The sequence below is a fragment of the Apostichopus japonicus genome, chromosome 14 (assembly GCF_037975245.1).
Source record: "Apostichopus japonicus isolate 1M-3 chromosome 14, ASM3797524v1, whole genome shotgun sequence".
NCBI classification, from domain to species: Eukaryota; Metazoa; Echinodermata; class Holothuroidea; order Aspidochirotida; family Stichopodidae; genus Apostichopus; species Apostichopus japonicus.
In genome coordinates this window covers 16,682,764-16,709,709 of record NC_092574.1, presented here as the reverse complement: position 1 = coordinate 16,709,709, position 26,946 = coordinate 16,682,764, and the positions used below count along the sequence as shown (strand labels likewise).

The 26,946-nt window shown below is 37.2% G+C and overlaps 1 protein-coding gene across 5 annotated transcripts in view; it reads right to left on the bottom strand.

Moving 5' to 3' along the window:
* Nucleotides 1-26,432, bottom strand: part of LOC139979885 (protocadherin Fat 1-like) — a 116,565-nt gene extending 90,133 nt beyond the window's left edge. For all 5 annotated transcript variants that reach the window (XM_071991075.1, XM_071991076.1, XM_071991072.1 and 2 more), the window contains exons 1-2: nucleotides 26,249-26,432; nucleotides 8,059-11,380 (exon numbers count right to left, since the gene is read on the bottom strand). In XM_071991075.1, the coding sequence (XP_071847176.1) occupies nucleotides 8,059-11,353 (3,295 nt within the window). In that variant the 5' untranslated portion in view covers nucleotides 11,354-11,380; nucleotides 26,249-26,432. The remainder of the gene's footprint in view (nucleotides 1-8,058; nucleotides 11,381-26,248) is intronic.
* Nucleotides 26,433-26,946: the final 514 nt, after the last annotated feature.

Genomic DNA, 26,946 nt, shown 5'->3' with positions numbered 1-26,946 from the left:
ATATGGAAAATAGCCCAACTTAGCCAGCCTACTCACAAATAGCTAGAAAGACAAACAATTTTGAGTGTGACCTACATTTGCATTACAAACCAAAATCTGAATGTGGTATTTTGACACTTATTTTTAAGAAAGAAGGCTTCCAAATTGTCCCACTTCCGACCAGCCACAATCCCATAGTCTTTTTACAAGACGTTTCCCGGCATATAAAGTCAGCTCCAAAAATTTCTCTTTGTCATAATAGAGGAAAACCCCGGTCAAGGCGAAGTTGGTAGAACAACAAATTAGTGGCCTTTAGAAGAAGAGACAAACTTTGCCCAAGGTGTGAAAAGTTACAATCAAATGGGTGTTTGCTATTGTACCCAGAGAGCAATAAATGTAAGAATGCTGTAGGCATTTAGGAACCGCAAAAGTGGCTAGTAGGGTCGGCCGATGTAAACACAGTCGATCGTAGGGTGGTGCAAGGCGCCAAAATTCAAGTGATCGTAGAAATGATGACTAATCAGATTTAAAGAACTTAAATAAAGAACTGAAATAAAGATTAACAGGAAGTGACAATGGTTGGCGATGGCATTTTTTAAACTTAAAATGATTTTTTTATGGATTAAAATTGGATTTTGCCAATATTATCATAAGTTGCTAAAACAAGTATCTTACCTTTAGTAGTTTCATTTCAAAATGAATGTTATACGTCAATTACTGATGGTTTAAAGCAGTCTGTTGCATTTAATTGTCGATTTTACCAAACTTATACCCAATAGTTATTCAAACATTGATGCAATTGACATACCTAAACTATCCTACTACACTTCTTCACTCAATGAAGGTTAAAGAGAGCTCTAGTCTTAAACAAATTTGATGCAATTTGCAACATTTTGTCTCCCAGTCATTTTATCATTAACAAAGAATCATATCTTAAAAGCAACTTATAATGTAATATACTAATATTCCAAAATTTTCAAAGTTGGCTCTCCAATATTTCAAATGAAAACTTGGCTAGTCAACTTAAAAATAAAATGAATTATTAAGGAATTTTACATAAACTATCAAAATGACATCAGGAAAAACTAACCATTTCCCACCCCAACCCCCCCGAACCCCTCCCCCAAAAGACACAAAACTAAACTAAGACTGTTAACAATGAAAATATTGGAAGTTATTACATTTTCAATAGTTCTATGCCCTTTAATTCCCCGTTCTTTGATATACTACTGCAAACTACTCCCACTACTTTCTAATCCTACTCCTTCAAAATTTTCTTTCAGCAAAAGAAATCTCAGGAATGTAAACATGCTGAGAATTTCCATTTACATTGATAAACTTTAATTAGAATCCATAGGACATTTAGTTGCTGACTTGACCTCAATGATATAATTCTGGACATGACAAAGAAAGAAATGAAAAATTCTTCTAACCCTGAGGAGACAACAAAAAGTTCACTCGCTAGCTGTTACCCACCGGTCACGACAACAGACTAAAATAAAACTTTTTCAAAATCTCCAGTTATATGGATTAATTTCTCCTTTACAATTGAAGTTTGTCTTACAACTGCTAGAGCCACTAAGATGTTTTCAGTTTATTTTATGACGCAATATATGAAAAGAAAGATAAGTTCATTTTATGATGAACTATACGAAAAGATGAACGCATCACTAAAAGGCACCTCACCCAATCCAGGCCACCATCCCACCGACCCCCTCCTCCCTCACATAGAAACATAAGTATGCCACTGCCTTGCAGCAACAACAAAAAACCTGCTCAAACAGAGGAAAGGTTATTTACGAACAGACAAATTAACACAAGAGAATAAATGAAGAAACAGTCATTTTGTCGCAGATTGCAAGCTATAACCCGACGACCTCTTCTTGGCTCCACCAAACCTGAGCCGACCTTTGACAATCCAAATCAGACAAGAGAATTCTTGACATACCACCTAGGGATAATTAGACGGCAGTCACTTTGGACATTCCATGGTTGTTAATACCTGATTTTATCATCGTTAAGCTTTAACGAAGCCTACAGCGGAGGTTTTGTTTATTTTTTTAGTTTGAAGAATATGACGGGCTTGGTGGCAGGCAAAGAATTAAGAAGGAAACAAACACATTTGCCATCAATTATATCAATGTTTTGCCTCCCAAATTCTGTTGTTGTTGTTGTTCAAGACAAAAGACTGACACAATTCGATAATTTGAAAATCGTTAGAGATTTGTGATATCGTACGGTCTGAATTGCCCTTGTTTAAGATTTTTATGTTTTTTTCCTAATTTCTCAAAAAGCTTGTATCCAAATAACTACAAAACCTTGAAACTGTTGTAACATGTGTATCACCAGTAATTTGTGGATTATCATATTTATAGCTTTAAATTTGTTTCATGACTTTAGAAACCTGATGCCCATTCTTGGTTCATGGTAAATCTAGGCTTATTAGGCCCTATGTATTACAAGCGGGGAAACTGTAACACCTTAGGATTACACCTACAGTAGGTAAAAGTTCTCTGCACAAGGACAGGGAAAAATGTTTTCAAATGGACAATTGGGAGTCAAAGGATTATCATCCTCCCCTGAGGTATCTTGTCAGGGACATGTAGACAATTGCACATTCCTAAGGGCTGTGTGAATTATGATTCAGGACGGGAATGTCCAATAAAAAATTATTATCCTAAAGAAGAGCTCAGGAGTCCGCAAGGTAGCTCAGAGTTCACAGGTGACCTACAATTTCTTTAGTGGCAATCAAATTTCAGTCAAAAGCTCTTTTCATGAATGGGTAAAACATTAATACCGTTCTTGAAAATAATTCGTCCGTTTCCTTGAAATTTATCAATGAGGTGCAATTTTGGTAAATTAACTCTGAATACCGACCACAAATTGCCAATGCGAACAGTACACTCGACAGAATTAACAATCAGACAATACGTCGGGGGGGGGTTAAAGATATCCACATCCATGCATCTAATCCATGTTCTTTCATTTCAACTTTGGTATTATTACCCAAGGGTAAGGTGAACACCGTCAGTCTAGAGCGGCACTAGTCAGATTTCCCTGGGTTTTTGTATTCGGCCTGCATGAATGATTAGGTTTCCTTTCATTTCTAACCAACAGCCGCCTGGATGAATATATTAATCTCGACCTGACCGCACGCAGTCGTCGCCGGGTTGCGAAACCTGGATGTTTATATAGACAGCTGCTGTAACAATTGCTTTTCTACACACATGAACAATAGCAAGAAAACAGGGAGCCAGACAATCACACAAAAGGTGATTCTTTTTTTTCTTTCAATAAACCCCTTTTTTTCTCTCTTTTTTTGGATTTTTTATTTCTACTGTCTTCCTCTACTCTTAATATGAATCATTGCTTGATCGGACAAAGAAAGTGTCAATTTTAGATTCTAAAAAACTGGGTCTCCTTCTTTGTCGGATTTAAAAGAATAGATTCGACAACCACAAAACAAAGAATACGATGATCTATATATACTTCTTAACAAACAGATATATAGTAATGGATGTAATTGTTACAGACTAGCCATCCATTTCTGTGCAAAGGTAGTAAAGTAAACAATTCCTAACAGTATTGCTTTCAAAACTGGTCCTTTTCGTACATCTATATTATATTTCATGAACAACTATATGGTTTGAACTCTTCCATGGTTAAGTATATATCATACCCAGACAGCAGACTGTACACTTGAAAGACTTATGGGTGTGCCCACGATGCAAAATTCGCCACAAACCATAACAGATTTGGGCATCCATAACCAATTACATCAATCATTTTTCTTTTATGTTAACAATCTGAATAACCACGATTATTATTTCTTCTTCCTATTGATTTTCCCCTTTGTCACTATTTCATATTTTGATTTTTTTTTTTTTTTTTAAAGTACTTTGTATCTGTGCCAGTGCTACCGGTCAACTACTGTACAATATATTCTACAATGTTAAGGTGTTCTGCCTGAAGAAAACCATTGGGAAAGCACTTTTAAAGACAAGTTCCAAATTTTGGAAGAATATTCAATCGGCATTCATACAGTCATAAGCCACATATTGACTGTATCCACAGGTATACATGTAGTAATTGGATAGGGAATAGGACTACATGGGAAAAGTGTATGTACATATATTCCCTAAAAAAATACTTGAGTTAAGCCTATACAGTACCTCACACAGATTACACACCACAGCAATATATATATATAGGTACTTGCATTCTTCCATCATACACCTAGCACTTGTCACGGCATGGTCTCAGGCCTGTTGCATCATATCAGTCAAACAGGCTATTTACCACATCCAGAACAAGGGTCACATAGTCCCACCTCTCTCTCTCTTTCGCTCTCTACCTTTTGAAATATTGTATTGGATTATAATTATTAGTTTGCATTGGTATGCAATGAATCGGATATCTGTGTTTGTCTTCGGTTTTTGTGACGTCAGTACTTCCCAAATCCGAGTAAGTGTTTACAACAGTTTGTGAGGGTTACGCAAATATCTCACAGCAGTGTGGAACGGGCAAGCCTTCAGCACTATGCGCAAGCTACATATGACGACTGTTAGGGCCTGCGGGGGTAAACTACTGTATCTGTTAATCTCCTTTACAAATGTTATTCACCTCCCTCATTCAACCACATCTTAAAATAGATTGATATTTGAAGCCCCACACTACATACATTATAATGTACACTGTATAATGTCATCGAGACCAAATGAATGATAAACACTTCATGAGCCAGCCATTACAAAAACTTGTTATCATGAGACACTTTTGAAATCTTGGTGGACAAAGACTAAGCTGTAGTCCGACTTCCAGTTCTACAATGTCTAACATTTGATGCCAATCAAGAAGACTGTACACGATATGCTAAGTGCTTACAATATAATTGACAGAATCAGCGATGACAAAACAGTACTTAGTCAGCAGGGTATCGCCTTCTTCACCACTTCGATGTAGATAACTTTAACATTTATAAGAAATGACTTTAATGTCAAGGCATCAGAAACTTTCAATTCTAATAAAAAACAATAAACATCATTTTTCCTCCACATCTACATCTCTCACCCTTTCCCCTAAATTGTCATTTGTAACATATCACAATTTTTTTTAATGAAAATCAACAAGTTTTATAAAATCTTAAAACAGCTGCTCAAATGATTCCAACCGCTAAATTATTCCATGGTGCTGACATATTTTGCAGCAAAGTCAACATTACGACGCTGTGTTTACATGAATCCAGACGGCTGGGGATTTTTGTGTCACTCATACTTTTCCCATACCGTTTATATAAGATCATTATTCCACGTAAAAAGCGTGCAAATATTTATACGGACGTCAGATATCTTTAAAACTGTAGAGCGACTAAAATTTGGGGAGATGCAGATTGTAGGGCAACAAGCCTCAAAGTTCAAGCTTTTTCCTGTTGCACTTTTGAACACAATATTTGCAAATGCACTTGAATCAAAATATATTAACACAAGATGACATGAATTATCAGTTAGCTTGTTAAATAACTGTATATATCTGTACTCTGTCATGCAATGAAACAACACACACACAGTCATTTCCATAATCACTTCAATAAAAGCTTTTTTGCCTTATTTTATTCCCTTGATGGCATTTATGTAAGTTTTAACTCATTTAAACACCAGAGAGCCAACTGTTGTATATATGCTGTAATCTGAATTGCTTTAGGTTACAATATTCATTATACTTTCACAATGTACTTTAATAGAAGACAATCGGCGCTCTGTTGGCAGTTACAGATACCTCATGAGTTCCTCAATTTAAATTTACGAGAGAACTGATTTAATACGTGTCTCCACTCAACACATGCACTTTCCCATCCAACTCCCAACAAAAATAGGTAACATTTCAAAGCTGCCCCCCTCTTTCCCCTTCCCCTCCTCTTTCCTCTGGCCCACTTCTTGGTCACTACATCTTTGAAAGACAGTTAAAAGTTGGGGAGTTTATCAAAGTAAGCAAAAAACTTCTTCCAAACATGAAAACCTTACGGACACTAAGATGGATATCTATGGTCTAATTCAAAACAAACCATTTTTTTCTGAAAATCTGAGAATATCCAATAACCAAATGGCCTGTGAAAACATATTTAAATTTGAGAAAGATATACGCAAGAAAGAATATCATCTTACTGTAAACCTTTTGCTTAATCCACAGTTTGATTGAAAAGAACACCTAAGTTGCCATCGTTTACGAGTGACATTCCAAAACGAAAAATAAATCATACTCTAGGCTTTCAGACAGCACATAATGACAAATCAGACCATAAAATATCCTGTTCAGCTTCAATTAAGAAGTACATTCTTGTTTGGATGTTATAAATTGGTTTCTACTTGATAAGTTAAGAGTGATTCAAAGGAATAGAAATTTTGTCCACGTCAGATGACATTTTGCCTAGGATGAAGGCCCGGTGCTAGGGCTCTCGTATCCACAGCTTCTAAACATATGGTGTCAATTGATGGTGCTTAAAGGTGTCAGATCATATTGTCTTTAAATAATTACTTTCTCTGTGAAAAGGTTCAAACAACCATTAAATGTAAAACCTATACCAAAATTATGCAATCGGGGTAGGGATGATTTCTCCAAATTGCCTTCAGCAACAAACCATAATTACTGCAAATTAAATTCCGAATCGCAAACCCTCTGTTGAGCGGAACCAAAATCTTTGTGGTGATGAGAAAATGAGCTTATTAAAGTTTAAAAATTCAATTAGCGATTTGCTGCAACAGTTCACACTTTGCCCTGCGGTAGAAAATTGATTACAGAACAGACGTAAGCACCCGGGAAAAAAAAAAAGAAAAAAAAAAAGAAGAAGAAATATCACATTTTTCACTTGCCTGAAAATAAGAGCAACAGTTTCTTAAGTCTGTCAGATAATGTCGACTAAGTTTAATATAGGAATGGAATAATGACCTACAGCAAAAACAAGAATACGTGGCAATCTCTCTCCACGAGACTCGGGAGATACAATTAATTCTCCCTCAGCTACGACTGTCCTCTCATTTTACAGACACTTTAGAGGAGACTGTGAACGGCATTAATGCATGTCAGCATTAGTTCATTCTCTGCACAGAATGGAAATTAATATCTTCTATTGATTTGTTTTCCCCAACCATCCAGGGAAAAATTCCGAATTGATCCACGAGGCATCAGAACAGAGACAATACAGCCGAAGTCTTCGAAAAGAGCTGGCTGGCACCAGAATGGAATAATCCCCAGCATTTAATACCGTGCATAATTCCAGGAATCACAGATAAAACAGCTGACGTGTTGACGACTCTATTCGGCAGACAGTGTGCGTGCGTAATGAACGTTTAATTACTCTTTGCAAAGCATTCTTATGTAAATTTGTTAGTTATGAAGGTTGGCTAATGCCTGCTATAAAGCAATCAAATTAAAACAGCTGGCTGCATGTAATTTTTATCAGAAAAATTACATACCCATGTTTCACATTCCATTTGAATCATGCAAGTAACTAACAAGGTTTCATAGGAATGTACTTGAAAGCATGTCTTCTCGGCCAAACAGGTATTTGTAAATTGATACCCTCATTAACAACAAATTCTGACCCTTATTCTTTGGTGGTAAAGTAGGCTAAGTCCTTGGTAAATCTGGTGTATAGTGCAAGACTACAGGGCAAAGCATGGAGTTTCGGTTAAATGTGAAGTTACAGAGTTTTGCGAAGCATAAAACATATTACTGTAGTTTTGACACTTTCTCAAACAAAAACAACTGTTTAGCTCATTTGCCTGATGGAAGCTTTTGCCTTATACACACAACCAGTTGCTTTAAGGATATGCGAGACTGAAATAATAACTTCATATTACTGGATTTCTCTCTTGCAACTCAAGCAGGGAAAGAGCATACTACTCTCTTTTTGTTTAAGTTCATTCACTATGGGCAGACAAGTTTTCAATTTATATTATAATAGCTTCGTGAGGGGAATAGCTATACATGTATGTCAGACATTCCAATGCTTATCTTGAATTTTTTGTTAGATATGTCCTTGAACCAGCCAATTAAGATTGAGAGAATAATGAAGCAACTTACCAAATTTGTCCACCATGAACATGCCTAAGCCGCTTCCTCCTCTGATGAAATAAGAGATTTCTCCGTCTCGTCCCTCATCCATGTCAGTGGCTGTCACGGCGATGACCTCCCTGCCAACTTCCGCATTTTCCTCAACCGAAGCCGTAATCACAAAGTCTGGAAACACTGGAGGATGGAGATTCTCGTTCACATCGATGACCTCCACGACCAGGTCACACGTAGATGACAGATGAGGGACTCCACCGTCTTGAAGTTCAACAGTCATATTATAGACGGGCGTGTCCTCAAAGTCTAGGGCCGCAACCAGCCGAACGATACCATAGTCGGGGTCAATTTCAAATTTTCCTTCATCACCGGATGTGAAGCTATAATGAATGGAACTATTTCTTCCAGCATCGGGGTCCACAGCCTTCACCTGGAACAAGGAGGCTCTGAGTGGGAGATCTTCCCGGACTTTGAACTTTTGCAATGGAAGAATGCAACTGGGGGCGTTGTCATTGACATCCATTAAGTGAATGGTGAGAGAAGTCTTAGTAGAAAGAGGCTCCTCGGCTGACATATCCTGAGCAACAAGAGTCAACTCGATGATTTCGTTCTCTTCTCTGTCCAAGTTTGTTGCCACTCTCACATCACCAGACGAGATACCAACTTGAAAAGCTTCTGGGTTGCCTTCCAAATAATACTGAACCTCCCCATTTTCTCCAATGTCGTCATCGCTGGCGCTAACGTGAAGGAAAGTCATACCGGTTTCGATATTCTCGGGGATTTCTACGTCGTATCGTTCGTTCTCAAAGATGGGTGGGTTGTCGTTGGAATCCGCCACTATGACGGTAAGACGTGCTCGTGTGGACTTCCTCTCTTCACCAAGATCACTCAAGGTTATGGTCAGGTCATACCTGTCCAAGTGTTCTCGGTCTAGGGGTCTTAATATAACCACATCTCCACTCTCGGGCATCAGTTTAAAGGGATAACCAACATTTCCATCGAGTATCGAAAATAGGACCATGCCATTGTAACCTTGGTCAGGATCCCTGGCGAGTATCGTAAAGACAGAACTGCCCACTGGCGAATTTTCAGGGATAGTGATCGACTCGGGGAAGTCCACATGGAACTGAGGTGCATTTGGATTGCTATTGAAAATATTCTGGTAGTCTCCAGGAAACTGATCGTCCTCCGAGTCGCTCTTTTCTCTTTGGACTGCCATAGCAGCGAACTGTTGCACGACGTTCGTAGATCCGCACACAATGTCGCCGTTGGAAGGGTTGCGACGGTTTCCGACAATGGTTATGTTGGTCGTCATGAAGTTGAAAGATCCCGGACCGTCGGTGACCATGATCTTCAGCTGATAGAATCTTGGATCATCGTCCGCAATGCGCCGCTTCAGGGTCAGATTGCCGGTGGATGGGTCGACGTAAAACAGATCGTTTACGTTGCCGTCCGAGAACACAATCTCTCGGGTGGACGAATCAAAATCCACAGCTGGTAAAAGAGCGATACTTAGACCGGCTGGATGGGACTTGGAGATGGTTCCTGAACAATTGACCTTCTCGAACTGTGGCGGGTTGTCGTTGACAGGTGCCAAGTTGATGGAGACTGTCACCTGCGATTCCCGTTGATACGGGGCCCCCCAATCGGATGCTCTCACCAGGAGGGTGTACCTGCTCCTCATGGTTTCAAAGTCCAGGAGCTCTGTGCTAGTTATCACACCGGTCATGTAATCGATTTTGAACGGCACTTGGTTCAGATTCGCAATGCTGTAAAACACGTACCCATTTTCACCTTCGTCCTCATCCGATGCCATAACTACCGTAACGACGGTTCCGGCATCTTGGTTTTCATCAAAATCGACCTGGTAACTCTCCTGATCGAAGACTGGACTGTGATTATTCTCATCGATCAGAAAGATGGAGACATGGCACATACCCAAGTACATATCTTGCTGGTCAAACGATTTCACAGAAATATTATACGAATGTTTCAATCCTCTATCCAGGTCATCAGCAACGATGAGAACGCCATCAACGACTGCAAAGGGTACCTCGGCCTCCATCACAGAGTACTCTAGGGCATCCGTGGGTGCATCGTGGGGAGCTATGTTTATTATGGGGGTATTGATGGGTGTTAACTCCGAGATGGAGACGTTGACAGATGATGAAACAAACAGAGATGAATAGCTCATTGTCTTGTCTAAGTTGGTAGTGAGAACGTGATAGCTCATTTTCATTGGAGAGCCGTTGTCTCTGGCGATCAAAGTGAGATTGAACATGGTTGGCAAAAGTGGATTGTTCTGTAGGACCATTACTTGATACCTTCCCTCACTATTTAAAGATTGTACCTGGAAGAAGGAACTAAAGTCATCCTCTTCTAGCTCCAAGGACTGAATTTCCCCGTTCTGTCCTTCGTCTGCATCTGTAACAGACACCTCTGCAAAAACTTTGTCTTTTCTTGTGAGTTTTGGCAATGTTGTGACGACTATTTTTGGCTCATATTTATTGACGGGTATGACTGTGATCCTAAGGCTCGCGGTGGGGCTTTCCGAGATGGGCGAATCTCCGTAGACCATTTGACCTCGGTCCTTGGCGACCACCTCCAGTGTGAACGTTGACTGCTCTATCTCTGTGAGTGGTCTCGTTAGAGTGACCTCCCCGCTAGAGGGGTGAATGGCAAAGTCGTTTGTGTCTCTCTTTAGGCTGTAATAAATCTCACCGTTGGAGCCGACGTCAGCGTCGACTGCTTGAATGTGAGCTATGCTGGATCCGACAGGAAGATCCTCTGGAATGGTAACTTGGTGGCGCAGTGAATGGAATACCGGTAGAGCGTCATTGATATCTAGGACAAACACGGTCACCACTGCCAATGCCCTCGCAACGACCACCTCACCCTGAATTCCCTCGGCGGATATGGCGACGGTGTACCGCGCCTTGCTCTCCCTGTTCAGCTTGCGACATCTCCTGTCTGAACTTTGACATGGCTTCACACGGACCCTCAGAAATGCAAAGTCTCCGACTTGATGAGAATGCACCGAGAAGATTTCTTCGCCGTCTGTTATGGAATACTCTACGCGTAGGGAGGCGTCACTTACGTAGATACCCATCTTTTGTTCGGAGGATACGTTAGTCCTCGGTGGTGCATTTTCCTTTATTGTTGCATTGTAAACGGAGTGTGTAAAGTGGAAGTTTGAAGAAGCTACTACTACTGAGTTGATCGTCAGCACCGAGGCTAATAATGTTAACATCACACACATGGTTTTAGACGATAGCCTCAGCGGCCCCTCCCAGTGTCTACTGGTCCTCATCGTCCCGATGGCGGCTCTTCCACCAGCCTAGATGAAAAGAAGAAAAGAAAATGAAAGAATATTGTACCAGTTTATGTAGTTGCATAATTTAAGAACATAATATTTGAAGAAATGTTCATGACAATTTAGAAGAGAACACTCCGATATTACCTTTGACATACAGGAAATAAATTAAGCTAGTTATCAGATGGCAAAATGCTTTATGTTAGTACATTCCTGACAGGACACATCGCAATGTTTGCAAAGTGTTTGTGCATAGCATAGATGTGTTTTTTAGGAACACATTAACATCATTAACTTCAAAACCGCTATTCCTACTATCATACAATGTAGTTACTCATTGACGACAAGCTTTGATATCCATCATCCATCACCTGGAATGGACGAGTCTTGGAAGCCAGGAATGAAAGAACTTTGACATATATATAACAAAACAGTCTGATAAGAGAGTAGACTTCTTAACATCAGAAGGGAACACAGAAGGGATATCACCTGGTGACCTTTGGCATTGTGTGTTAATTAATTACAAGATTTAATTACAAGGTTTATACTACTGTACTTGTGCGTACCACAGTATAGTATTCGACACAAATCTCTTTAAAACAATAATTAATCCAACATCATTCATAACAATGTGAATAATGTGAACAGAAGAGCAGTACTTTGAATTAATTACCAGGAACACCCGTTCCCCCCCCCCCCCCTCCAAATATTCAGGTTTGTGTGCTCCCTCCTTCCTCAATTTATCCACATCTTCACTCATAACTTTACATGCATAGGAAATGTTCTTGCTTGTCGAGAAAATATGTCAAGTAAATGTTTTCTTTCCTTCATAGAAATGTCTTTTCTGTCATCCCCCTCCCTCCCCCCCCCCCCCAATTATTTTGTCCCTAACTCTCCAACTGTGACAATAAGGTGTCCTCATGATCCAGAGAATGGTTTAAAAACCAGCTTCCTCACATTAATCTGCAAGAATAGGAGGGAATGATTGAGCTATGATCCCTGATACTACATCATAACTACCAAGTTTTAGTCGTAAATTTAACACCAGTAATTGATTTCGTCTATATAAAACCGAAACGCTTCCTGTACAACTTCCAAGGGGAAGTAATCTCAGCCTCGATGAATGACTTTTATATTTGAAATGCTTCATTAAGTGACAGAAGTTATCAATTAAAGTGACATGCTACCATAAAACCACAGCTCTATCTGAGAGCAATGACAGCATAGAGGGGTGCCCAGACACCGTGACGACACTCCCCTAGACTGCGGCAACGATCTCCTCCAGTCCTCCGACCATTTTATGTGCCATGAATGGTAAAGAAGCAATAAATTGCATTGCAATTTTAAATCAGAAACAAGCTCACTGTATTTTTCAAAGATGCAAGTTTTTGGTTCTAGAATCAATCAAGTGACACTAAAGCATTAGAGTTGGACTTGATCATACAGTATGCTAAATGTTTCATACACTGCTAAAACAAAATTACAATCAGTTTATTGATAAACAGTTTCGTTAACTTTTCCCTTTTTTTTATTTTTATTTTTGCATGTACTTTAAATTGTATTTCAATAGAATGATTAAAAAAGCTACTACATACAAAATTTCTTTGCAGTGATATTAAAATCTTACCTTCGAAGGTACTGCACCAGTCTACATGAAACCCCTAGTATATATGCTTGTTGCACGTTTTGTTTTATTTTTGTTTGTTTTATTTTTGTTTGTTTCTCCCTTATAACTGGAATAATCTTAAACTTTGTAACATTTTAAAGGAATATGTCTATTTACACTCCTTTCATACAATCAGAAACAGTTGACTGTTTGGACAAATATTATGTGAACTTATACAGTTAATATAATATGCTACTTGCATGGTTACTTCCAGTGGAAACTTAACGCAAATATATTACTGCTACCAGGGAGTTAAATATTAGACATTCTATGAATTAACTCACATGGGTGCTTTAAAATAGAAAATTTGAAGCTTTTCATATATATATATATATATATATATATATACAGGTTGTTTAACAGTTCTACCGTTATTCCTATATACAGTATATAATTGAAATCGTAGTGAGTTGGAAAATCCAGTTGGAAACTTTCATTGACTATACGTTATAATATTTCAGTTATTTTTATCTTACTGTCACTCCTGTTACTGTTACTCCTTAGTAACCCGTAACGGACTTAACCTTCATTTTGCACAATCCAGAAAACTGTTCTCTATTGGTTTGTGCAATAGCAGTTCTTGTTTATATTCATTTATGATCTCTGTTTAATTAAACCTGAAGATTGATGGCCGTGGCTTTTGTCTAGAGTGCACATCAATTACAGATCAACAGGAACGCCTTGATTAACGTTTCTGCAGTGAATAGAGCGTAACAATCTCATTTCACCTGTTTTTCTGTAAATTGAACTTAAAAGGCCTGCTATGCTTTTCTTCCTGTAAAATAAATTCTTAAAGATGATAATTGCACCCAAAAGTTCAGGGTTTGAAAAATACTTGCCCTGTTTAAAGAAAAATTAAAACTCTGGCAAGGCAAATTCAGCAAAATAATTCATGAAAGGAATGACAAACAAATTTTGAGTTCTCATGGATGAGTTAAACTATCTTAAAAGTAGTAGTACATGCGACTAAGTACTGGACATCTTTGGGGTGGTGTAGTAGTGGGGTTTTTTTACCACATGTTTTTTTATATTTTTAACATCAATGCACTCAGTTTCCAAGTAATTAAGGATCAGGGACTACTCCCTCAAAATGTTCAGTCTTTGTCACCAGTTAAATTGTATTGAGATTCCCGTGCAAATGGTTATGAATTAAAGAAATCATACATTGAAGCAATGGGTAGTATCACTTGATGGTGCCAAGCTAAAATTTCAAATGAATGAGTGTCTGGCTCAACCAGTCACTACGGCAACAGTGAAAACCACACATTCTTTTCACAAATGAAATTAGAATTCAATTTCAAATTTTCCAAGCATGTTCTACGGTAAATTTTACAACTAATGTGAGTTGTGGCCATTTTAGCATTATCTAGCAGTTTTCAATAATTTACATAGTCCATCGAAAGGTCCCAATCATTGAAGTGCTGAAAGTCGCCTTACAATGTTCAACAGTACTTTTTGTACGTTGTCCTTGCCCTCTTAATTGATTCCAGTGATACATTATTTAGACAATACAATCATGTCTAAACAAGAGGGAAACCAGAGAGAAACATTTTGAGAGGTGGGTATACTAAAGTTTGAATCTGATGGATGATCAGTAAGTGACTTTATAAGTTTTTAGCATATTTGGGACCGATTAATCGTACTCCATTTGTAGACCAGGTATATAGGAGAGTGCAACAGTAAGAGGAAAGTGCATGAACTACTGAAAAACAACCTTTCTGACATACAGATCATTCACTTCTTACTCGATTTTGAAGACAGCTGCTGTGGAAACAATTAGTCACTCTGTTCTTTATTACCGTTTTATCTTACAAAAGTGTAATAAAAAGGTTCCAGTGCCACATACGGTATGTTTTTAACAGAACTTGCTGGTACCTGCAACGCTTGAATCTTCACTTATATTCCATATATTCTATATATGTGCACCATACTGTATGTAATAATATTCCACAATGCATTCTTGGTATAGCGTGCCATAGTCTAATCAGTGTTCAATGTTTAATCATCGGTAATACCAAAACCAAGAGAGAATTCCAAGAACCTTTTAATTTTCTTCCACGGGGCAAATATGTCTAAAGTTTAAAAAGTACGATGACTCAGAGTTGGAATGCAAGCATCAAGTGCTCTCCGCATCCTGTCATGGAACCACACACAATTTATACCTACCATGTAGAAAATTAAATATTAAACCAATGTAAGCATTATATGCCACAGTGTAATTTCATGGAGGTGTGGGTTTGTTGTTTGACTCTGAGCCAACAGAAGCCAAAATGATATTTACTTGCGCATTGGTTTGTAACCTTGAGAACCATGGGACAGAGAAGACCGAGGGTCAAACTATTTGACCGGTGCTCTAGTTTCAAGAGCCAATTGAGTGGGGTTTGGGGTTTGTTACTTCCTGCAATGACCAGACTTAGAACTGAGTTACACTGATCAGCTAGGCCTTTCAAAAATCCAGGTTGAAAATGGTTTTATTTCATAGAAAATGTAGTTCTACGAAAAATGCTGCTGTCAAGGTTTACGATATATGACTAGTTGTTAATTGTACATCAAATTCAAATTGCATTATTTATAACTGAATAGGGTCCTACCAGCCAATAAGGTAAAATTACTATCACCTCCAAAGCTGGTGTTCTCTTCACCAACCTACACATCTATCCTACTATAGTACATATTACAGTGACATATCGGTCATTTTCAGTTTGTTACATATTTCCGGCAACCTGCTGCGTACATGCTACAGTGATATACCTGTCACATTCATTTTGCTACTGTATATTATTTTTGGACAAACAAATTTGCTGTTGGAACACCCAAAGTGTAAAGCCTGGTTGTTTGAGAGACAACATGTTTGAGAGACAACATGTAAGAGACTGACTTCGGTCAGCTTGCAGCTTTGAAAAGCCAATGAGGCTTCTTCACGAGTTCTTGCTTGCAGGAGGATCTAAAATACATACTGTACATACATACAAGGCATCATCCCCCTCTGACCTCACTGCTTTTTTTGGTTCTCCAAACAAAATTATCAACTGTCAGACCCACCTGACATTTGAAAATTGGCCCTGCTTATACATTAAATGAGGCACAATGCTTTTTTATCATTTTTACATCCATGATTTATTCATACCACAGACATTTAATTCTACACCCAGTCGAATAAAATGGAGTGTTTGGCATTCGGATGTTCGTTTGTGGAAACTTTCAGAATTCAGCTCAATTCTTACATTTTAATGGAAACCCCAAGAATATAGAACAGAAATATCATCTCTCCCAGATAAACATTCCTCGCCTCATAATATCCCAAGTGATGTCTCTTTAATATTTTGCAGCGCTACCCATAGACACTCCTCATCGCTTGCTCCGAAATAAGACACTTCAAACTTAAAACTGATGACTGAAGTTCCCTGATTTAATGTGATTGATAGATTAAGCACACACAGACAACCAAATATTGTTACTTCTTCCACTTCATATCAGATGAGCAGGACAGAATTTGAAAGTCTCGGATTACGTCTTGAGAATGAGCAAAATCGGGTATTTAAACATTAAACAGAAACAGTTTCTTTTACCGGTGCTGAATCAAACAACTTACAAAACTTGACAACAAGGGATATAGTCAGAGCTCTTGTAAATTGTGTAAAGTTATATGCACAGAGTAGTGAAGTGCTCAAAATTGACAGCTGGGCTGCAAACTATGGTAAAAATCGGCCGTTTCTCGTTTCTTTTTTTTAGTGCTTGTTTTTGTTTCCTTTTCATTTAGTTTTCCTTTATAATACGTGTGTTGAACGTGTATAAGAACACATGTATGCATGTGTGTGTATGTGTGTATGTATAGTATTTATATGTGTATGCATATATGTATGTATGTATGTATGTATGGGTGTATGTATACATATGTGTGTATGTATGTATGACAATTCATTAGAAAAAAATTCTAAGCCTAATGCTGTTTACAGTTGGCAGAGGTCGTTAACCAAACCCGTGCACGATGTGAATAACCGAGTTTGCTAAACACAAGTTCTAGCATATATTAGCCACTGAATATACACAGTATCTAGTATAGTGCAATGGAGACAATAGAAGGGAATTATAACACACATTAAAGAGATTTACAGTAGGCCAGCCTAGTCAACATTTCCCAAATGTTGTTATTCCTCAAATTAGCTTCACAGGGTTTAAAATGCATTGTACAATACATCACAATATGAACCAATATTTGCCAAATGACAGAAGTTTCCCATGACAGACTTTTCTACATCACTGCTTAAATTTTCCTAATGAAATGTCACATTCAGCAATCTATAATCACTGTTTACACCCCTGGAAAAAAAAAAACGGTAACCTAAAAAAAAAAAAATTGTTTTTATCATACTACTTCGAGTTTCAATATTAGCTTGATTCAATTTACATTTACATTCTTTTTGTACATGACAAAATTACAAACAACTCTCATACCTTACATAATTCCAAAAACCTTCCTTGTCACTGTGTCGAAACCACAGCGATCTTTCTTTCCAACTGTATCATCTTTCAAGGATAAAATCAGAACCAATTTCTCTCTAACAGGCCTGGTCACTGTGTAATTCTTTTAGACAAACAACAAGATGAATCTTTGTAAATCATTTTTCCACACACCAGAGACTGTCCAATTCCAAAACTAGGTCTCTTTGTCCACTCCTCTGACTCAGACTATAACCATGACCTCACCAACATTCAACCATGAGGTCATCTGGGTGTCCATTTCACACTGTATCCCACCATACCAGAAAAGATCTTCCACTGCAAAATGTTCAAATCCAGTTACAGTGTTCACGGTATCATCTTACTTTCGCATTTTTAAACAAAAGGATATGAGAATGAATGGGGAACTTCAGACAACGGCAGCCTTGACCTGCAGTTGGCGCTGCAAATATGATATTATATTATGTGAACTTTGTAAAGGCAACAGAATGCACTTTTCAGGTTACAAGAGAATCAATAATTTAATAAAGAACATGGCGGCTTCTTTGGGCGCCAGCCATTGTTGTGCCACAGTGAATACATAGCTCTATGTATATATGTAAGAAACTCTCTCTCTCTCTCTATGGCGCTCAGACTCTACATACAACAATCGCTAATAATAGCTGCAACTAAACTGATGGAATTCAATAAACAAATCAAATCATTAGTTATTAACTCAAAATATGGCACACATATACTTCTGTTGCTGCCTGGGGGGATTTGGACATATATACTGTATGTGTACAGCATGACTACTGTACACGTATAGTGCAAAAGTGTGGCTGATTGCAAATGATAGTACACTGAGATAATTAGTGAAACAGGCAAACAAAAAAAGCTAACAAAATAGGGTGAAAAATTTATACCAGTAGAATTTTGCTTTAGACTTTCAATGAATTAAAAGCAATTGAAACCAACCCTGTAAATAACTAACCTGAAGTGGACTGAAATTTAAATATAGTTCCGAAGCACACATTATTTACTAAATAAAAGTTGGTTTTATTATGCATAAAATCACTGTAGGAATTCTTTTTTTTTTAATATTTTGACGTCTATGTCATCTTTTGGAAAGACGAATTATAAGATCACTGTCGATCTAATTTGCATTTTCATGGCATCGAAGTATATTTATCGAAATCGACATTAAATGCAGCTCTTGACGTTGAGACTTTAAAACCAAACTGCTAAATCTCTTTTGAGTCTTGTATCGAACAAATAACCATCACTAATGCTTTGAATGGTTGAACAGAGTAAACCTTCACAAATATTGTACGGAGCCTGGCAACGACTCAACTCCAATACCAAATCTACCATAACCAGATGGTTCAGAACAAACATACATATACCAAGCCCTAAACTCACTCTCCGGACAAATTTCATCAGCAGGGAAGGACAAAGGTCTGTGCAATGTCCAAGGAATTTTTGCTCTGCCTTTTATAGAGAGGGAAATGTAAACATCACTGGGTAAACATTTCCTTTCCAGTAATGACCACAAACAATGTTGTTAGGTATACTTTTCGAGAGGGTGTAGCCAAAGTTGATTTATCAGACAACTGAGATTGGTCATATACCCCCAGCTACAGAACAGTGATTAAACAAACTGAGAGAAAATACTACAAACTGAGGTTCACTTTGTCAAAAGATGACCACACTGTGTTAAAACTGTTTTAATCCACTGTACACTTAAATTCTGTTGATTGCTTATATAACTGCTACATGGTAGAGTTTACCAGTGTGAGTTATGAGACCAGGGGATTGTGAGAAAACCCAGGATTATGAGAAAACCTGGGATTGTGAGAAGAGACCAACAGGGAGTATTGAGTTTTAGTTCTATGAATCATCCTGCCCTAAAAGAAAATAAGAAATATAAAACATTCTTACTGTAAACTAATAAATGGGCATCTTGTTCTTTCATGTGGACACAGTATATAGTGTACAAGGTATCATGGTCTGCGTACAATACCCGAGGACTGTTTTACAATAAAGAGTGTGATAAATTTATGTGTGTTTTTATGGCATTTTACTGTTGGTCATTTGTGTGTAGCTTTAAAGTTACAGGTGATCACTTTCCTTTAAATGTGTCAAAATAGTGTGTAGTTCTACTGAGTGAAATACTATTTAAAATAACACATGAACATAACATGAAGGTGTGTGTATTATACTGTCTGTATCCACTGAAGAAATACAGTTAAAGACAGATATATATATATCACAAACTACTAATCATTGTGCTTACAGTGTACAACCTAAACCAGCACTGAAGCAAAGAGTGTGAAATACAGTAATGTAGACAGTGAGTACAGAACATTACAAGCATGTCACCATGACAAGGTATGTAGGCCTACATGATCATATAAGCTCTCTTTGAAGTGTTTGTCAATGTACTGTACATCAGTGGAAACAGGACAGACCTGTGGTGTCTATGCAGTACTTAGCTAAGTCTGTACATGCAACCAGCAATAAAGCTCTATTATATTAAACGTAGCTATTTAAACTAGAGTGAAATTCTAAATATTATTCTTCCATATAATTGTTTTAAAAACAAATTTCCAGACATCTTTCAAATTTCCATAGTGTAATTTTAGCCAAAATACCAGGCTTTCATTTTCTCATTTTCTTGTTATGTCTGTTGGCTAAGATTTTCAACAAAATGAGCTTTTGTAAGTTTAACAACTTGTACATGTTATGGATATATTCTCCTCTGTATTTAATAGTTAATACTGTACTGGTTATGACTACCGTTTGGAGAATTCATCTCATTTATATTTTAATTGCTCTGAGAACTCAGTTATCAATGTCAATAATGCCAGTTTAAGAACAAACTATTCATAGCTTTATTTTCTTCCGGGAGGTAGAGGAGATAAATTTTAGAAGTGTAAAAAATAAAATACATATGTGAAATTGTGAAAAAATACTTAATAATACAGTACTACTCCGACTGTATGAGAGTATAATGAGACACACCTCAATAACTTAGTAGATAACTGAAAGTACAGAATACAGTTTAACCCCAGCCAGTGGCCAAAAAACCACTCCTGACAAAAGTGACACCTTGAAACATGGTAACCTCCGAGGGACACTATTGAATCTGGGTATATGGGAAAAGGAGACTGTTCCATATCATTTAGTGAGGTGTCATTGTAGACAATTAAACATCTAGACAATATCACACGGTTAAACCGCAAGATGAGACCCCCAAACAAACAAAAGCTTTATATGCCAGTCTATAGTTTTTCACACTGACCTGGAATACAAGAGGCACTTGATATAAGATTCAAAATTCTTCACACCCTGAGGTGTTACATACAGTGACATACTTATGAACCTTTAACATAAAATACTTCTTTTTGAAGGGAAAGTTATCGTAAGTAATCGACATCCATGGTGTAGAGACAAGCAATCTCCCTCTTACTCTCTCTTCTCCTACTTCCAACTGATTTGCAGAAGATGCCCTTTCATTATCTCTCGTTTCATTAACTACTGCACATTCACACTTAAAGCAAGTACTATAAATTTAGTCACCATAGAACACTTTATTTGTTTTTCTTATTTAACAGAATTTATTATTAAATAAATAAATAATAAATAAAATTTAACAGTATTCCCTTAGTCTGCTTCTATAGTGCAATTTATGATCACTGGTCTCAACTGTACAGACATCTAACACTGCCAACCCAAGCATCACATATTCCCATTGAAAGAGCAAAACAGATCGAACCTCCACCAGCTTCTCTGACAAGCCAGAGTAGTACCTCAGATTCTGTTCTTATCTTCAGACTTCAAGATTTTATTAAAGCTACTCATGGACATGAGCCTGACAATTGGCAAATTGTCAAATGTTGCTGCAATTGATTTTCTATATATATTTATAGAGACTGAGGCCCTTGAAATGGGGTAATCTATTCACAGTCTGTTAAGACCAAACAAGTGGGGTTGAATATATTTTTTGTTTAGCAACTGGCAGAGCTTAAAACCCTACTTTGTTTACATTTAATGATTTACTAAGACTTCCTCTCTCTGCCCTGCCCCCCCCCCCCCTTACAGAAATATGTATATTCTCAAGAGACAAATCCACTTTTTCCAGAACAAACTTGCCCATCAAATGCCAACTCTATACAAAATCAACCAGAGCTCTGGTTAGCTTCAAAACTGGAGGTACTGCCTTTCAGCGCTGAGATCAATAATCATTTTCCCTCACTTTCAAGAAACGAATTTGAACATTTCTCTAAAAGGCAGAACAAGAGTAACAGAAACCTCACAAGTAGAAAATATCTGGCAGAAGAGAGGAAGCAGGACGACTATTAATACTTCACCAGGGAAAATATAATGGATCTCAAGGGGTTACCATTGCATCTATGGCATATAACCTGCTGGGTTACATGTACACAGTAAAAGTACTCTCAGTACTGTTCCAAACTAGCTTAAACAACAAAATAAGGTAAATGGTAACAGAGATGACACCTCCTAAGTAAGAAGACGTTTTAAGGCTGAAATAACAAGCAGCCATTTCCTCAGAGATTTTAAGTTTATTGTTTTGGCTTAGATGCAAAATATGTAAGTGAAATAATTCAGCAATTTTTGGCAAGTTTGTATGTCATAGAGCATGAGAAGTATAACAAAATAAAACAAATGCTGAAAACTAATACAGTAGCTTAATGAACCAGTATGGGGTAATGTCTGTGTTTGGTTGTATAAATGTGTGCTCCCAGTTTGGCTCAAACTTATGTGGATCATTCTAATTTCTTCGCTCTTTCCATTTGAAATACTTGCAATTGCAATATTACCATTCGAAATTTAGACCTTTTACTCTTAACTACTATCATAATATATAGATGAGTTTGCAACGGCATGAAAATTATATTTTGTATGAAACGGTAAATGTATGGTATGTAATTTTTCTTCTCTATTTCTTTTTTTTTCTGTTTCCATTTGAAAGGTACAGCAGATCTGATCCCACACATACATGCCTTCTTGTGCAAATAAAGGGTACAAGGGTTTATTGTACAGTCTAAAGGCAATGTATAATCAAATTCAACAACAAATATCTAGGCTTAATTACTGTTACTCAAGGGCATGAACTTTACCAGTGCTTTCTAAATTGTGTACCAGAGGTTGTGAACTGGCCTTTGTCGGAAATAATGTCAACTATTGAAAGTCAGCCCCCTCATCTTGTGTTTGGAAGCTTTGCCTTAAAGGGTAAGCCACAATACCTCCATTGTAGCGAGAGCACAGGGTAAAGAAAAGACTAGGGCCAACCCTTTGAGCAAGACACAAAAGCCAAGTATAGGAAGACTGATTTAGAGGGATAAATGGTGGATTTTCTCACTCTATTCAAGAAACAGCAGCATGTTAGCTGTAGTTGATGAGTTGAATGCTCACTACTGTACAACTACTGTATAGAAAGGTCATACAGAATAAATGTATTGGGAGTCACATTTCTACATGACCCTATCGATGAGAAGGCAAAAAAAAGGTTCAAACTTGTTTTGTTTTTTGAGAATATCCCTGCTAGTATGCTCAAAAACCCCTGTAGCATTTAAATAGTTTACAAATTTGTGTATATATTTGTTGGGAATATAACAAACATTAAGAATGAGTCAAGCTGTACTTTATCCATGCCATCCACATTTTTAACGACTTCGCACGCAACTACACATGTCTATACAGTACCAGCAAAATTACAAACATCAGCTAGAATGCAAAACAACAACCCCCCCATAAAAAAAAAGTTGTCTGCAAATTAGGAGAGCCATATAACAGAAAATGTTCATACAATGTACTGTTCACTATAAACCATTGCTACCATCACATAATGAATGACGGTGAGAGTGATTCATAGATAAGATTGTTACAATTGGTTTATTACTAGAGGTTTATAATATTATGTGTCTCAATATCATATTTTTTGCTCATGGCTCATGCTGTGTCTTTCTGTGGTTTACTACCATCAATAACATGAAAAAGACATTGTGTCTCACAAGAACAAAATTTCACATTTTTACCCAACTGTAAATGCCTTTACATATATATCTTAGGATAAAAAGTCAGAACCATTCTACAGTATCTGCTTCCACGCTGTACCTTTGGGTTTTAAAGTTTCTTCATTGCCATCGCTAAGCCACCTCATAAAAACACATCAATTAAAAAATAGAATCATTCTAGAATCAATTGTTGAATCATTCTGCAATTAACTGTTTTATCCAATGTCACAGATAACTTGTGTCACCAAATATGTTTCAGATTTTTTGCAAACCTTTTCTGCAACTTTTCTGCCTTAAGTAAACATCATCCCAGAATGGTGGAGGAAGCAATATCTTTCCTTTAAATAACACACATATATCTCTGCAAAATTTTAAATTGTTTAACAGTACTGCAAAAAAACACAATCTTTGGCAAAATGCAGATTCAACAAAGTCAATGGTATATAATTTTCATCTCTTCAAGTATATTGTTGTCTCTACAGAAGATCAAGCAGAAATTACATGTAAGCAGAAATTACATGAAGTTTCAACTAACGGGCTTGGGTTCAAGTTTTGACCCAAATTTGTTTTCAGCACTGCTGCATATTCAGGTGGTAATTTTTTATAACAGCAATATTGTTTAACCACATATTTCATATACTGTGGGTGAATTTACAGTACATTTTAGGAGCTTAAACCCAAAGTCATTTATATGCTACTGTACTTTTAGTAACTTAGGGTAACCTTTATCACTGATTAAAATAACATGAAAGCAATATATAAATCTAACCTGTACCACCAGACAACAGATACTCACAATTTACAAATACAGAGATTTTGTTAAGACATGGATGAACTGAAGGCTGTTGGTAACCAAACACTGTTGCAGGGGGAGAGGAGGGGGAGAGGAGAGGGAGGGGAAGAAACATACTGTAAACTGTTTCTACCTTGTCTTGACAAATTTGAAAATTGTTACTACATAGGAAAGCATATAGATACATCTTGGGCAATTTGAGGACAGTGAAATTTCTAGGCCATGTAAAGTGACTTTTGATGTCAGGAATTTGACTTTCTTGCGAAAAGTATGATCCTTAGACGAGCCCAAGGTTGGCCATCCATGAGCTATTGACCACCAAGTTACAAGGTCTCAACTGATGAATCATTTCTTTATATTGCTTGGACCTATCTTTTTGCAAACAACCTTCTTGTAATTGAACTGATCTGATAAGGAAGCCACAGTGTGACTTATAAACCTTCTCCTTTATCACATCTTTGAAAGAAAATAATTATTTTCATTGCCAGAGACTCAAATTCTTTTTGCAATGTACCACACCTGGTTTTATGAAATTTCCATCAGCCGCAACTCTTAATACTCCCCAGGAAGAACCACACAGAGGTCTGTATAAACCCTCTGGGTAGGAAGTGGGTGGCTTGAAATTTTTTATCACAGTTTAACAATGATACAGTGTAATAGCAGAGTAACTTTTTCTCCATTATTTCAGTCAGTATAAACTATGTTTGCCACAGAATATTTTTGGTTGGAAACCACTGTTTATCACCATGACTTGAAGGACAGCAAAGGAATATCAGATGTAAGAGACAAAGGGATCAACACACTTCCAACATAAACAGTAATGCAAGATGTTCACAACACAATTAAAGAATTTCAAAATTTAGTAAGCGTAGTTTGTGCATGGTTGTATAGAATTAACTTTCAAATTTATTCTAAGTACTTACTATTTCAAGATTACTTTCACAAATTTTGGTAATGTTTTTTGGTCATTCTGAAGTTGTAATTTCCTGACTAACAGCTCCATTATTCAGCAAATCTAACCATTTTTCAATCTCCACATATGACATGACTATCAGAATGTCTTCAGCATGAAAAACATAAATGCAATGCCCAAACATTCTGTACACTGATTGGTTCTTTTAACCAAATTTTCCATATGCCTAACTGATAGTTACAGCAACCTGACAAGCTAATTATCAAACTCCTCGGAAATTCCACTGATATATATTGTCACACTCATAAGGTAATGGTCTCTATTAACACATTTTCTGACATTTTTAATGACCATGACAAAACAGTGCTGAGGTTGGTACAAAAATATTTCTGAAACATATAAATATCGTATAAATGAGATGTTGCATAATTAAATAAGAAGACTAACCTTACAGACAAAAGACTGAGAGTGAATTCCAAATTTAGGGAAGTCTCCATCACACTATCACCGTCAACCCTCTACACAAAGTATTATTGTAATTGCCTTAAACTTAACAACATAAGTTAGCCTGGTAATAGTAGGCCAAGTAAGACATAACTTTCAGAAGTGCACATGGCAATATCTTTTCAGTTTTAGCTTTAGTGATAGTATTTAGGCCTAGGGGTTCTAACTTAGATTTTGCAAACTGCCATTGCAAAGTTAAGCCTAACCGTGCTAGGCAACATTAAGTAACTTTTTAACGCAGTGACTCATGGTAGAACCTATAACGAAAATAAAGAACAAAACTTCACTTGATTGCGTTTCCAGACCCATACGAGCTCAGAACTAGAACTTAGATTTATAAGCTACTAGCTGCCTTGTACAAGTAGTAGACTAGTAATAGTACGGTAGCCTGTGTGCCTATGGTAGCGATACTGCTGGTCCACAACTAAATCCAACGTAAACCTTACGTTATGGTTTAGTTAGGGCCTGTATTTACGTACCACAATTTCGATCTATGATCTAACTCAAGTTAACAGAAACTGAAACCAATTCTCACCTGAAATTAAAAGAAGGTTTTATTCCAATATTATCAATATCATATGGCTTCCAAGGTATATTCCATTCGTATAAATCCGAAAAATACCCTTCGAAAGTTTACCACAGTGTTTGGTTTCAAGCGTGGCTAACTACCGGTTGTTCGCTCGATGAGTAACAGAGTGTAAATGTTGAGCGATCAATAAATTTTACCAACGGAGCTCGCGATATCGAGCAGCTCAGCTAGCTCCATCGGTGAGATTTTTCACTTGGTGTACTGGAGCGAAAATATGTAGTGCTTACCATGTATCGTTAGTAGCAATGAACGAAATCATCCTTTTGTTTAAATTCCTCTGAAGATTTTAAATTTACCTCAATTTTCCACACAAGGATAATAAAATAATTCCAATGATTGTAAAATATATGCAATATCACATCACCAATTTGATGTGAACAAGTTTTTACCAGTTACATTGCGGATAAATATATGTTTGGTATCCTGCAGAAAAGTTCGACTTTCCAAAAACAGATCGGAACTTTTGGAGGGAATTTTGATTTATCACAGTGTGTTTGCAAAACTGAGGAGACAAACCACGGTGATTGATATCAATATTGAATTGGAAGTTTCGCAGGGTGACTAGCTAATGTGGCCCAATCATTTAGAGGGGTAACTGGTGGGATGGAAAAGTAGAGGGTGGTGGGAGGGAAAGGGTAGGGAGC